The sequence below is a fragment of the Poecile atricapillus genome, chromosome 33 (genome assembly GCF_030490865.1).
Source record: "Poecile atricapillus isolate bPoeAtr1 chromosome 33, bPoeAtr1.hap1, whole genome shotgun sequence".
NCBI classification, from domain to species: Eukaryota; Metazoa; Chordata; class Aves; order Passeriformes; family Paridae; genus Poecile; species Poecile atricapillus.
Window position 1 is genome coordinate 1,080,062 of NC_081281.1, and position 14,826 is coordinate 1,094,887.

The 14,826-nt window shown below is 44.2% G+C and overlaps 1 protein-coding gene across 1 annotated transcript in view; it reads left to right on the forward strand.

Moving 5' to 3' along the window:
• The window catches only part of ARHGEF11 (Rho guanine nucleotide exchange factor 11), a 71,597-nt gene that overhangs the window by 26,578 nt on the left and 30,193 nt on the right, over positions 1–14,826 (forward strand). The window contains exons 16-23 of the mRNA XM_058860210.1: positions 258–431; positions 2,569–2,592; positions 3,591–3,762; positions 5,527–5,608; positions 8,261–8,290; positions 9,150–9,255; positions 13,440–13,625; positions 14,327–14,374. Coding sequence (XP_058716193.1) covers positions 258–431; positions 2,569–2,592; positions 3,591–3,762; positions 5,527–5,608; positions 8,261–8,290; positions 9,150–9,255; positions 13,440–13,625; positions 14,327–14,374 — 822 coding nt within the window. The remainder of the gene's footprint in view (positions 1–257; positions 432–2,568; positions 2,593–3,590; positions 3,763–5,526; positions 5,609–8,260; positions 8,291–9,149; positions 9,256–13,439; positions 13,626–14,326; positions 14,375–14,826) is intronic.

Here is a 14,826-nt window from a genome sequence, read left to right on the forward strand (position 1 = left end):
TTCTGGGAATTTTGGCCCTTCCCGATCCCTTTTTCCCCCCAAACCCTCTGGAAAACCCCGGGAATTTCGGGAATTTCGGGAATTCTGGGAATTTTGACCCTTCCCAATCCCTTTTTCCCCCCAAAACCCCGGGAATTTTGGGGAATTCTGGGGAATTTTGGGGAATTTTGGCCATTCCCGATCCCATTTTTCCCCTTTCTCCCCCCAAACCCTCTGGAAAACCCCGGGAATTCCGGGAATTCCGGGAATTGCGTCAGGAAGAAGCGCACGCTGGGGCTGGGCGCTCTCTACGGGGAGCAGGAGCTGCGGGAGCTGCGGAATTCCGGGAATTCCGGGAATTGCGGGAATTCCCGGCGGGATCCGGGGGATCCGTGGGATCCGCGGGAGCGAGCGGCGGCCGAGCGGCAGCTGGGGCAGCTCTGGGAGATCCTGTGAGAATTCCCGGGAATCCTTCCCGATTTTCCAGCGGGAATCCGGGGATTTGGGGTCGGGAATCTGGGAATTTGGGATCAGGATTTGGGAATTTGGGAATTTGGGATTGGGATTTGGGAATTTGGGATCGGGAATCTGGGAATTTGGGGATTTGGGGATTTGGGGATTTGGGAATTTGGGAATCTGGGGATTTGGGATCAGGAATGGGGATTTGGGGTTGGGAATCTGGGAATTTTGGGATTGGAATGGAAATTTGGGATCGGGAATCTGGGAATTTGGGGGTTTGGGAATCTGGGAATTTTGGGATCAGGATTTGGGAATTTGGGATCGGGAATGGGGGATTTGGGAATTTGGGAATCTGGAAATTTGGGGATTTGGGATTGGGATTGGGAATCTGGGAATTTGGGAATTTTGGGATTTGGGATCGGGAATGGGAATTTGGGATTGGGAATCTGGGAATTTGGGATCAGGATTTGGGAATTTGGGGTCAGGAATGGGAAATTTGGGATTGGGAATCTGGAATTTGGGGGTTTGGGGTTGGGAATCTGGGAATTTGGGGGGTTGGGATTGGGATTTGGGGATTTTGGGATTGGGAATCTGGGAATTTGGGGATTTGGGATCAGGATTTGGGAATTTGGGGTCGGGAATGGGAATTTGGGGGGCTGGGAATGGGGATTTGGGGTTGGGAATTTGGGAATTTGGGAATGAGAATGGGAAATTTGGGATTGGGAATCTGGAATTTGGGATCGGGATTTGGGAATTTGGGATCGGGAATGGGAATTTGGGATCGGGAATCTGGGAATTTGGGGGTTTGGGAATCTGGGGATTTGGGATCGGGATTTGGGAATTTGGGATCAGGATTTGGGAATTTGGGATCGGGAATTTGGAATTTGGGATCAGGAATGGGAAATTTGGGATTGGGAATCTGGGAATCTGGGGATTTTGGGAATTTGGGGATTTGGGGATTGGGATTTGGGATCAGGATTTGGGAATTTGGGATTGGGAATGGGAATTTTGGGATTGGGAATCCGGGAATCTGGGAATTTGGGGATTTGGGATTGGGAATGGGAATTTGGGATCAGGATTTGGGAATTTGGGATCGGGAATGGCGGATTTGGGGGGCTGGGAATTTGGGAATTTGAGATTGGGATTTGGGAATTTGGGATCAGGATTTGGGAATTTGGGATTGGGAATGGGAATTTGGGGGGCTGGGAATGGGGATTTGGAATTGGGAATTTGGGAATTTGGGAATGAGAATGGGAATTTTGGGATTGGGAATTTGGGGATTTGGGATCGGGAATGGGAAATTTGGGATTGGGAACCTGGAATTTGGGGATTTGGGATTGGCAATCTGGAATTTGGGATCGGGAATGGGAATTTGGGGGGGTGGGAATGGGGATTTGGGATTGGGAATCTGGGAATTTGGGGGTTTGGGATCAGGATTTGGGATCGGGAATGGGAAATTTGGGATTGGGAATCTGGGAATTTGGGATTGGGAATCTGGGAATTTTGGGATCAGGATTTGGGAATTTGGGATTGGGAATCTGGAATTTGGGGATTTGGGGATTTGGGAATTTGGGATCAGGATTTGGGAATTTGGGATCGGGAATGGGAATTTGGGGGGCTGGGAATGGGGATTTGGGATTGGGATTTGGGAATTTTGGGATTTGGAATCTGGAATTTGGGATTGGGAATTCAGGGATTTGGGGATGGGGATTTGGGGATTGGGAATCTGGGAATTTTGGGATCTGGGAATGGGAATTTGGGGATTTGGGATCAGGATTTGGGAATTTGGGATTGAGAATCTGGGAATTTTGGGATCTGGGAATGGGAATTTTGGGATCTGATCCCGGGGAATTCAGGGATTTGTTCCTGGTTTGGGGAATTTCGGGATTTGGGGGTTTTGGGATTTGGGAATTTCGGGATTTGGGAATTTTGGGATTTGGGGATTTTGGGATTTGGGGGTTTTGGGATTGGGAATTTTGGGATTGGGAATTTTGGGATTTGGGAATTTTGGGATTGGGAATTTCGGGATTTGGGGATTTTGGGATCTGATCCCGGGGAATCCCTGGGAATTTTTCCCGCTGGGATTTTGGGATTGGGGCCAATTCCAAGGAATTCCCGGATTTCCCACAGGTCCAAGTACGAGGAGGAGCGAAGGTGAGCGCGGCCGGAAAACCGGGAATGGCAATTCCGGGGGATCCATTCCCGAATTTCCTCTGGAATTCTCCCCTCCCATTCCCAAATTTCCTCTGGAATTCTCCCCTCCCATTCCCAGTTTCCCTCTGGAATTTTCTCTCTCATTCCCAATTTTCCCATTCCCAATTTTCCTCTGGAATTTTTCCCTTCCCATTCCCAATTTTCCCTTTGGAATTTTCCTTCCCATTCCCAATTTTCCTCTGGAATTTTCCCTCTCATTCCCAACTTTTCCTTTGGAATTTTCCCTCCCATTCCCAACTTTCCCATTCCCAGTTTTTCCTTCCCATTCCCAAATTTCCCTCTGGAATTTTTCCCTGGGAATTTTTTCCCTCCCATTCCCATTTTTTCCTCTGGATCCTTTTCCTGGGATTCCCAATTTTCCCATTCCCAATTTTCCTCTGGAATTTTTTCCCTCTCATTCCCAATTTTCCCTTTGGAATTTTTCCCTTCTCATTCCCAATTTTTCCCTCCCTCCCTCCAGAACCTTCGGGATCCTCTCCCGGGGGGGGAATTTTGGGAATTTTGGGGGGAATTTTGGAAATTTTGGGGGGAATTTTGGGAATTGTGGAGGAATTTTGGGAATTTTGGGGGGAATTTTGGGAATTTTGGGGGAATTTTGGGGGAATTTTGGGAATTTTGGGGGGAATTTTGGGAATTTTGGGGGAATTTTGGGGGGAATTTTGGGGGAATTTTGGGAATTTTGGGGGCAATTTTGGGGGGAATTTGGGGAATTTTGGGGGAATTTTGGGAATTTTGGGGGAATTTTGGGGGGAATTTTGGGGGAATTTTGGGAATTTTGGGGGAATTTTGGGGGAATTTTGGGGGGAATTTTGGGGGAATTTTGGGAATTTTGGGGGAATTTTGGGGGGAATTTTGGGGGAATTTTGGGGGAATTTGGGGGGAATTTTGGGAATTTTGGGGGGAATTCTGGGAATTTCCACCTCTGGAATCTCTCCCAGCTCTCCCTTGGCCTTCGCCCTCGGAATCTTCGCTGCCCACGCCGGGATCCAGCCCCGGGAATTCCGAGAATTCCGGGAATTTCGGGAATTCCGGGAATTCCGCAGCCCGGGAGCCTCCGAGAAAATCCCGGATAAGGAGAAGTGGCTTCCCTTCTTCCCCAAGGCCAAAAAGGTGGGAATTCCGGGAATTCCGGGAATTTTCACCCCAATCCCGGGAATTTTCACCCCAATCCCGGGAATTTTTGGGAATTCCAGGATTTTTCACCCCAAATCCTGGGAATTTTGACCCAAATCCTGGAATTTTGGACCCAAATCCTGGAATTTTGAACCCAAATCTTGGGAATTTTGACCCAAATCTTGGGAATTTTGATCCAAATCCTGGGAATTCTGACCCAAATTCTGGGAATTTTGACCTAAATTCCAGGATTTTCCCCTTAAATCCTGGAATTTTGGATCCAAATCCTGGAATTTTTGACCCAAAACCTGGGAATTTTGAACCCAAATCTTGGGAATTTTGAACCCAAATCCTGGAATTTTGGACCCAAATCCTGGAATTTTGGACCCAAATCCTGGGAATTTTCTCCCTAAATCCTGGGAATTTTTTCCAGAATTCCAAGATTTTTTTGGTGAATTTCATGATTTTCCTCCTAAATCCTGGGAATTTTGACCCAAATTCCAGAATATTTTTCATAAATTCCGGGATTTTTCACCCTAAATCCAGGGATTTTGGACCTGAATTCCAGGATTTTTTGTAAATTCCAGAATTTTTTATAAATTCCAGGATTTTTTGTAAATTCCAGGATTTTCCCCCAGTAACTTTTGGGATTTTTCCCTGAATTTTGGGATTCCTTCCCTCAATTCTGGAGTTTTCCCTCCCTAAATCCCAGGATTTTCACCCCAAATCCCGGGAAAATCCTCCCCCAAATCCCGGCCCCGCCGGAATTCCGGGATCCCGAGGGATGTTCCAGGGATTTGGGGTGAAAAATCCCAAAAAATCCCAAAAAATCCCCCAAAAAAATCTCAAAAAAATCCCAAAAAATCCCCAAAAATTCCAAAAAATCCCCCAAAAAATCCCCAAAAAATAAAAAAAAATCCCCAAAAATCCAAAAAAAATCCCAAAAAATCCCAAAAAATTCCAAAAAAAATCCCAAAAAATTCAAAAAAATCCCCAAAAAATCCCCAAAAAAATTCCCAAAAAATCCCAAAAAAATCCCAAAAAATCCTAAAAAATTCCAAAAAATTCCAAAAAAAATCCCAAAAAATTCCAAAAAATCCCCAAAAATTCCAAAAAATTCAAAAAATCCCCCAAAAATAAAAAAAAATCAAAAAATGAAAAAAAATTTAAAAAAAACCAAAAAAATCCCCAAAAAATCCCAAAAAATTCCAAAAAATCCCCCAAAAAATTCCAAAAAAATTCCAAAAAAATCCCCAAAAATCCCAAAAAAATAAAAAAAAAATCCCCCCCCCAAAAAAAAAAATCCCCCAAAAAATCTAAAAAAAACCCCCAAAAATCCCCAAAAATCCAAAAAAATCCAAAAAATTCCAAAAAATCCCAGAAAATCCCCAAAAAATCCCAAAAAATTCCAAAAAATAAAAAAAATTACAAAAAATTCCAAAAAAATCCCAAAAAAATCCCAAAAATTCCAAAAAATCCCCAAAAAATAAAAAAAAACCCCAAAAATGAAAAAAATTCCAAAAAAATCCAAAAAATTCCAAAAAATCCCAGAAAATCCCAAAAAAATCCCAAAAAATTCCAAAAAATCAAAAAAAATCCAAAAAATTCCAAAAAAATCCCCAAAAAAATCCCCAAAAAAATCCCAGAAAAATCCCAAAAATCCCAATTTTTGGGGGGATTTTGGGATGGGGAATTCGGGAAGGGAGGGGAGGAAATCCGGGATTTTTGGGAATTCCCGGAATTCCGGGTTTTTTCCCACAGAGCAGCTCCAGGAAGGAGAAGGAGCAGAGGCAGAATCCGATCCTGAAATACATCGGGAAACCCCGGAGCGGCTCCCAGAGCGGTGAGTGGCGCCGGAATTCCCGGAATTCCCGGAATTCCCGGGATTCTCCAACCCCTGGGGATTCCCAGGGATTGGCTGGGGGGGGGAGGGGATTCCTGGGAATTTTTTGGGAATTTTTGGGGAATTTTTGGGAATTTTTTAGGGGATTTTTTAGGGGATTTTTGGGGATTTAATTGGGATTTTCCAGGAATTTTCTCAGGATTTTTCCAGGGATTTTCTTGGGATTTTCCAGGGATTTTCTTGGGATTTTTCCAGGATTTTTGGGGGGGATTTAATTGGGATTTTCCAGGAATTTTTCAGGGAATTTTCCAGGGATTTTCTCGGGATTTTCCCAGGATTTTTTGGGGGATTTAATTGGGATTTTTCAGGGAATTTTCCAGGGATTTTCCAGGGATTTTCCAGGGATTTTCCCATGATTTTCTTGGGATTTAATTGGGGTTTTCCAGGGATTTTCCCAGGATTTTTTGGGGGATTTAATTGGGATTTTCCAGGGATTTTTCCAGGGATTTTCTCAGGATTTTCCAGGGATTTTCTCGGGATTTTCTTGGGATTTTTGGGGGGATTTAATTGGGATTTTCCAGGGATTTTCTCAGGATTTTCCAGGGATTTTCTCAGGATTTTCCAGGGAGTTTTCCAGGGATTTCCTCGGGATTTTTCCAGGGATTTTCTTGGGATTTTCCCAGGATTTTTGGGGGGATTTAATTGGAATTTTCCAGGGAATTTTCCAGGGATTTTCCCAGGATTTTTGGGGGGATTTAATTGGAATTTTCCAGGGAATTTTCCAGGGATTTTCTTGGGATTTAATTGGGATTTTCCAGGGAATTTCCCAGGATTTTCCAGGGTTTTTTCCAGGGATTTTCTCGGGATTTTTCCAGGGATTTTCTTGGGATTTTCTCAGGATTTTTGGGGGGATTTAATTGGGATTTTTCAGGGATTTTCCAGGGAATTTTCCAGGGATTTTCTTGGGATTTTTCCAGGGATTTTCCAGGGATTTTCTCAGGATTTTTTGGGGGATTTAATTGGAATTTTTCAGGGAATTTTCCAGGGAATTTCCCAGGGATTTTCCCAGGATTTAATTGGGATTTTCCAGGGAATTTCCCAGGATTTTCCAGGGTTTTTTCTTGGGCATTTCCTGGGATTTTCTTGGGAATTCCTTGGGATTTTGGGGTTTTTTGGGAATTTTGGGTTTTTTTGGGAATTTTCATGGGATTTTCACAGGATTTTCCAGGGATTTTTGGGGTGTTTTTTCCAGGGATTTTCTTGGGATTTTCCAGGGAATTTTCCAGGGAATTTCCCAGGGAATTTTCCAGGGATTTTCTTGGGATTTTCCCAGGATTTTTGGGGGGGATTTAATTGGAATTTTCCAGGAATTTTCCAGGGAATTTTCCAGGGATTTTCCAGGGATTTTCTCAGGATTTAATTGGGATTTTCCAGGGAATTTTCCAGGGATTTTCCAGGGTTTTTTCTTGGGCATTTCCTGGGATTTAATTGGGATTTTTCCAGGGATTTTCCTGGGAATTCCTTGGGATTTTGGGGTTTTCTGGGAATTTTGGGTTTTTTTGGGAATTTTCATGGGGTTTTCACAGGATTTTCCAGGGATTTTTTTGGGGATTTAATTGGAATTTTCCAGGGATTTTCCCAGGGATTTTCTTGGGATTTTCCAGGGATTTTCCCAGGATTTTTTTTGGGATTTAATTGGGATTTTTTAGGGAATTTTTCTGGGAATTTTCCAGGGATTTTCTTGGGATTTTCCAATGAGTTTTCCCAGGATTTTTGGGGGGGATTTAATTGGGATTTTCCAGGGATTTTCTCAGGATTTTCTTGGGATTTAATTGGGATTTTCCAGGGAATTTTCCAGGGATTTTCTCGGGATTTTTCCAGGGATTTTCGTGGGATTTTCCCAGGATTTTGGGGGGGGATTTAATTGGAATTTTCCAGGGATTTTCCCAGGGAATTTTCCAGGGATTTTCCAGGGATTTTCTCAGGATTTTTGGGGGGATTTAATTGGAATTTTCCAGGAATTTTCCAGGGAATTTTCCAGGGATTTTCCAGGGAATTTTCCCAGGATTTTTCCAGGGATTTTCTAGGGATTTTCCCAGGATTTTTTGGGGGATTTAATTGGGATTTTTCAGGGATTTTCCCAGGATTTTTTGGGGGATTTAATTGGAATTTTCCAGAGAATTTCCCAGGGATTTTCCAGGGATTTTCCCAGGATTTTTTGGGGGATTTAATTGGGATTTAATTGGGATTTAATTGGGATTTTCCTGGGATTTTCCAGGGAATCTTGGAGCATCCCCCTGGAATTGGGGGGGGGTTGGGAAATCCTGGAATATTTTGGGATTGGCAAAATCCCTCAAAATCCCCAAAATCCAAACCAAAAATCCCAAAAAAACCGGGAAAATTCCATGAAAAAGGAAAAATCCTGGAATATTCTCATCCCAGACGGAATTCCATCCCAAAATCCCCCCCTGGAGCAGCTCCAGCCTTTCCCAAATCCCAAAAATTCCCTGGAATTCCCCAAATTCCCCCGGAATTTCCAGTTCCCCCTTTCCCATCCCATTTTTTTTTTCCGTTCTCATCCCAAAATTCCCAAAAATTCCCATTTTTTTCCCGGGATTTTGGGAATTTTGACAGCTCCTCGTTGTTTTCCAGCATTTTCCGTCTCCCTGTCCCCCGGGGAAGGTAAAAAATTCCCAAATTTTTGGTGCTTTTCCATCGTTTTTCCATCTTTTTTTTGGTTCCCCGATGAAAATTCCCGGGAATTTTGGGATTTGTGGGGTCGGGAATTTGGGATTTTGGGATTTTGGGATGGGGAAAATCGGGATTGGGGGTCTGGAATTGGGGGGGATTTGGGAATTTGGGAAGGAAATTTTGGGATTTGGGTCGGGAATTTGGGATTTGGGTCGGGAATTTGGGATTTGGGTCGGGAATTTTGGGATTGAGGACAGGAAATTTGGGATTCAGGACAGGAAATTCGGGATTTAGGGTGGGAATTTGGGATTCAGCATGGGAAATTTGGGATTTGAGTTGGGAATTCAGGATTTGGGCTGGGAAATTTGGGATTTGGGACAGGAAATCCGGGATTTAGGGCGGGAATTTGGGATTCAGGACAGGAAATCTGGGATTTAGAGCAGGAATTTGGGATTTAGGGTGGAAATCCGGGCTTCAGGACAGGAAATTCAGGATTTAGGGTGGGAATTCAGGATTTAGGGCAGAAATCTGGGATTTGGGGTGGGAATTCAGGATTTGGGCTGGGAAATCTGGGATTGAGGAGGAGAAATTTGGGATTTAGGGTGGAAATTTGGGATTGAGGACACGAAATTCGGGATTTAGGATGGGAATTCAGGATTTGGGATGGGAATTTGGGATTGGGGCTGGGAAATTTGGGATTGAGGGTGGGAATTCAGGATTTGGGATGGGAATTTGGGATTGAGGACAGGAAATTCGGGATTTAGGGTGGAAATCTGGGATTCAGGACAGGAAATTTGGGATTGAGGGATGGAAATCCGGGATTGGCTCCGGAATTCCGGGATTCCCGCAGCGCTGCGCCCGGGGAACGTTCGGAGCATGATCCAACACTTCGAGGGCGGAGCCGAAACCGATCCCGGAGCCTCCGGAACCTTCCAGGAGCCGCCCCTCGCTCCCAGGTACCCCAAATCCCGGGAATTTCCAGGGAATCCCGAGGTTTTCCAGGGAATCCCGAGGTTTTCCAGGGAATCCCGGGAATTTCCAGGGAATCCTGGGATTTTCCAGGGAATCCTGGGGTTTTCCAGGGAATCCCGAGGTTTTCCAGGGAATCCTGGGGTTTTCCAGGGAATCCCGGGGTTTTCCAGGGAATCCCGAGGTTTTCTAGGGAATCCCGGGGTTTTCCAGGGAATCCCGAGGTTTTCCAGGGAATCCCGAGGTTTTCCAGGGAATCCCGAGGTTTTCCAGGGAATCCCGGGGTTTTCCAGGGAATCCCGGGGTTTTCCAGGGAATCCTGAGAATTTCCAGGGAATCCTGGGATTTTTTCCATGAAATCATGGGACTTTCCAATGAAATCATGAGATTTTTTCCATGAAATTGCAGGATTTTTCCATGGAATCAGGGTTTTTTTTTCTTAGAAGTCCCAGGATTTTCCCCCCGAATCCCAGGATTTTCTCCCCAATTCCTGTTTTTCCAGCAGCTTCCTCTTCAAGATGCATTTCCCCCTAAATCCCAGGAATTTTTTCCTCTAAATCCCAGGATTTTTTTCCTCTAAATCCCAGGATTTTTTCTCTAAATCCCGGGATTTTTCCCCCCAAATCCCAAGATTTTTTTCCCTCTAAATCCCAGGATTTTTCCCTCTAAATCCCAGGATTTTTGTCTCCAAATTCCATTATCATTACCGTAATACCCCAGATTTTTACCGTAATTACTGAGATTTTTACCGTAATTCTTTGAATTTTCGACCCTGAATCCCGGGATTTTTCCCCCAAATCCCAGGATTTTTCCCCCCAAATCCCAGGATTTTTCCCCAAATTCCCGTTTTTCCCTCAGTTCCCGCTCCGGGGTCCGGCTGGGTCGCTCGGAGAGCCTGAAGGGCCGGGAGGAGCTGCGGCGTTCCCAGAGCCCCCAAAATCCCAGGATTTCCCCCCAAAATCCCAGGATTTTTTCCTTTAAATTCCCCAATTTTTATCTGGAATTAATTCCTGGAATTTTTACCGTAATCTCCCTGATTTTTACCGTAATTCCTCAGATTTTTTACCGAACTTCCTGGCATTCTTTGCCATAATTGTCATTTTTCCCCCTAAATCCCAGGATTTTTTCCTCTGAATCCCAGGATTTTTTCCCCTAAATCCCAGGATTTTTTCCTCTGAATCCCAGTATTTTTTCCCCATAAATCCCAGGATTTTTTGCCTTAAATCCCAAGTTTTTTTCCCTCTAAACCCCAGGATTTTTGTCTCCAAATTCCATTATCATTACCGTAATACCCTGGATTTTTACCGTAATTACTCAGATTTTTACCGTAATTCTTTGAATTTTCGACCCCAAATCCCGGGATTTTTTGCCCCAAATCCCAGGATTTTTCCCCCAAATCTCAGGATTTCTCCCAAATTCCCGTTTTTCCCTCAGTTCCCGCTCCGGGGTCCGGCTGGGTCGCTCGGAGAGCCTGAAGGGCCGGGAGGAGCTGCAGCGTTCCCAGAGCCCCCAAAATCCCAGGATTTCCCCCCAAAATCCCAGGATTTCCCCCCAAAATTCCAGTTTTTTTTCCTTTAAATTCCCCAATTTCTACCTGGAATTAATTCCTGGAATTTTTACCGTAATCTCCCTGATTTTTACCTTAATTCCTCCAATTTTTACCAAAATTCCTGGGATTTTTTGCCACAATTCTCATTTTTTCCCCAGAATCCTGGGATTTTTTCCCCTAAATCCCAAAATTTTTTCCCCTAAATCCCAAAACTTTTTCCTGTAAATCCCAGGATTTTTGCCCCTAAATCCCAGGATTTTTTGCTCTAAGTCCCGGGATTTTTCCCTCTAAATCCCAGGATTTTTTCCCCTAAATCCCGGGATTTTTTCCTTTTAAATCCCAAGACTTTTTCCCTCCAAATCCCAGGATTTCTGCTGCAATCCCCTGCATTTTTACCGTAATTACTCCAATTTTTACCGTAATTACTGGGATTTTTACCGTAATTCTTTGAATTTTCGACACCAAATCCCGGGATTTTTTGCCTCAAATCTCAGGATTTCCCCCCAAAATCCCAGGATTTCCCCCCAAAATCCCAGGATTTTTTCCTTTAAATTCCCCAATTTTTATCTGGAATTAGTTCCTGGAATTTTTACCGTAATCTCCCTGATTTTTACCGTAATTACTCAGATTTTTACCAAAATTCCTGGCATTTTTTGCCACAATTCTCATTTTTTCCCTCTAAATCCCAGTATTTTTCCCTCTAAATCCCAGGATTTTTTCCCTCTAAATCCCAAAATTTTTTCCCCTAAATCCCAAGACTTTTTCCCTCTAAATCCCAGGATTTCTGCTACAATCCCCTGCATTTTTACCGTAATTACTGGGATTTTTACCGTAATTCTTTGAATTTTCGACCCTGAATCTCGGGATTTTTCCCCCCAAATCCCAGGATTTCCCCCCAAAATCCCAGGGTTTTTTCCTTTAAATTCCCCAATTTTTACCTGGGATTAATTCCTGGAATTTTTACCATCATTCCTTGAATTCCCACCGTAATTACTCAGATTTTTACCAAAATTCCTGGGATTTTTTGCCACAATTCTCATTTTTTCCCCAGAGTCCCAGGATTTTTCCCCCTAAATCCCAGAGTTTTTTCCTCTAAATCCCAAGATTTTTTTTCCTCTAAATCCCAGGATTTTTTCCTCTAAATCCCGGGATTTTTCCCCCTAAATCCCAAGATTTTTCCCCCCAAATCCCAAGATTTTTTTCCCTCTAAATCCCAGCATTTTTTCCTCTAAATCCCAGGACTTTTTCCTTTTAAATCCCAAGACTTTTTTCCTCTAAATCCCAGGATTTCTGCTACAATCCCCTGCATTTTTACCGTAATTCTTTGAATTTTCGACCCCAAATCTCGGGATTTTGACCCCGAATCTCAGGATTTTTCCCCCAAATCCCAGGATTTCCCCCAAATTCCCGTTTTTCCCTCAGTTCCCGCTCCGGGGTCCGGCTAGGTCGCTCGGAGAGCCTGAAGGGCCGGGAGGAGCTGCGGCGTTCCCGGAGCCCCCAAAATCCCAGGATTTCCCCCCAAAATCCCAGGATTTTTTCCTTTAAGTTCCCCAATTTTTATCTGGAATTAACTCCTGGAATTTTTTACCGTAATCTCCCTGATTTTTACCGTAATTCCTCCAATTTTTACCAAAATTCCTGGGATTTTTTGCCACAATTCTCATTTATTTTTCCCCTAAATCCCAGGATTTTTTCCCTCTAAATCCCAGGATTTTTTCCCCTAAATCCCAAAATTTTTTCCCCTAAATCCCAAAACTTTTTCCCCTAAATCCCAGAGTTTTTTCCTCTAAATCCCGGGATTTTTCCCCCTAAATCCCAGGATTTTTCCCTCTAAATCCCAGGATTTTTTCCTTTTAAATCCCAGGACTTTTTGCCTCTAAATCCCAGGATTTCTGCTACAATCCCCTGCATTTTTACCGTAATTACTGGAATTTTTACCGTAATTACTTGAATTTTTACCGTAATTCCTGGCATTTTCGACCCTGAATCTCGGGATTTTTTGCCTCAAATCCCAGGATTTTTCCCCCAAAATTCTGGGATTTCCCCCCAAATCCCAGGATTTCCCCCAAATTCCCATTTTTCCCTCAGTTCCCGCTCCGAGGTCCAGCTGGGTCGCTCGGAGAGCCTGAAGGGCCGGGAGGAGCTGTGGCGTTCCCGGAGCCCCCAAAATCCCAGGATTTCCCCCCAAAATCCCAGGATTTTTATCTTTAAATTCCCCAATTTTTATCTGGAATTAATTCCTGGAATTTTTACCGTAATCTCCCTGATTTTTACCGTAATTACTCCGATTTTTTTACCGAAATTCCTGGGATTCTTTGCCATAATTGTCATTTTTCCCCCTAAATCCCAGGATTTTTTCCTCTGAATCCCAAAACTTTTCCCTCTAAATCCCAGGATTTTTTCCCCATAAATCCCAGCATTTTTTCCCCTAAATCCCAAGGTTTTTTCCCTCTAAACCCCAGGATTTTTGTCTCCAAATTCCATTATCATTACCGTAATACCTCAGATTTTTACCGTAATTACTCAGATTTTTACCGTAATTCTTTGAATTTTCGACCCCGAATCCCGGGATTTTCCCCCCAAATCCCAGGATTTCTCCCCAAATTCCCGTTTTTCCCTCAGCTCCCGCTCCGGGGTCCGGCTGGGTCGCTCGGAGAGCCTGAAGGGCCGGGAGGAGCTGCGGCGCTGCCGGCGGCGCCCGGAGCCGGTGCCGCGATCGCGCAGCGACGCCGACGTGGACGGGAGCGGCTCCGAGACCCCCCGGCTGCACTCGGCCTCCTCATCCTCGGCCTCCAGCCTCTCCAACAGGTGGGGATTCCCACAATTCCCAAAAATTCCCGGAATTCCCGGAATTCTGGAGCTTTTAGCCCGGATTTCGATGCAATTTGGGATGGAAATCTGGGAAATTTGGATTGGAAATTTGGGAAGGAAACGCGGGTCAGGGTTGAGGTCTCGAGTCTTTGGCCTCTCCAACAGGTGGGAATTCCCAGAATTCCCAAAATTCCCAAAATTCCCAAAATTCCCAAAATTCCCGGAATTCTGGAGCTTTTAGCCCGGATTTTGGCGCAATTTGGGATGGAAATCCAGGAAATTTGGATTGGAAATTTGGGATTTTTTGGGAAAAGAATGTAGCTCAGGGTTGAGGTGTCGAGTCTTTGACTTCTCCAAGAGGTGGGGATTCCCAAAATTCCCAAAATTCCCAAAATTCCCAAAATTCCCGGAATTCCGGAGCATCTGTCCCAAATTTTGGCGCGTTTGGGATGGAAATCCAGGAAATTTGGATTGGAAATTTGGGAAGGAAACGTGGGTCAGGGTTGAAGTTTTGAGTCTTTGGCCTCTCCAACAGGTGGGAATTCCCAAAATTCCCAAAATTCCCAAAATTCCCGGAATTCTGGAGCCTCTATCCCAAATTTTGGCGCGTTTGGAATGGAAATCTGGGAAATTTGGATTGGAAATTTGGGATTTGGGGTTTTTTGGGAAGGGTTTGAGTCTCTGCCATCCTTTCCCAGATCCCTGGAAAATCCAACCCCTCCCTACACACCAAAGATGGGGCGCAGGTGAGCGCAATTCCCATTCCCAATTTTTTAGATTTTTCCCTGCTTTTCCCATTTTTTTCCCCCCAATTTTTCCCCCCAATTTTTTCCCCAATTTTTCCCCAATTTTCCCCCCAATTTTCCCAATTTTTTCTCCCAATTTTCCCTTTATTCCCCCAGTTTTTCCCCAATTTTTTCCCCATTTTCCCCCAATTTTTCCCCACTTTTTCCCTGCTTTTCCCCTCTTTTTTCCCCCCAGTTTTCCCAATTTTCCCCGATTTTTTCCCCAATTTTCCCCAATTTTTCCCCCCAATTTTTCCCCAATTTCCCCAAATTTTTCCCCAATTTTCCCTCAATCTTCCCCAAATTTTCCCCCCACTTTTCCCCCCACTTTTCCCCCAATTTTCCCCCCAATTTTCCCCAATTTTTCCCCAATTTCCCCAATTTTTCCCCAATTTTTCCCCACTTTTCCCCCA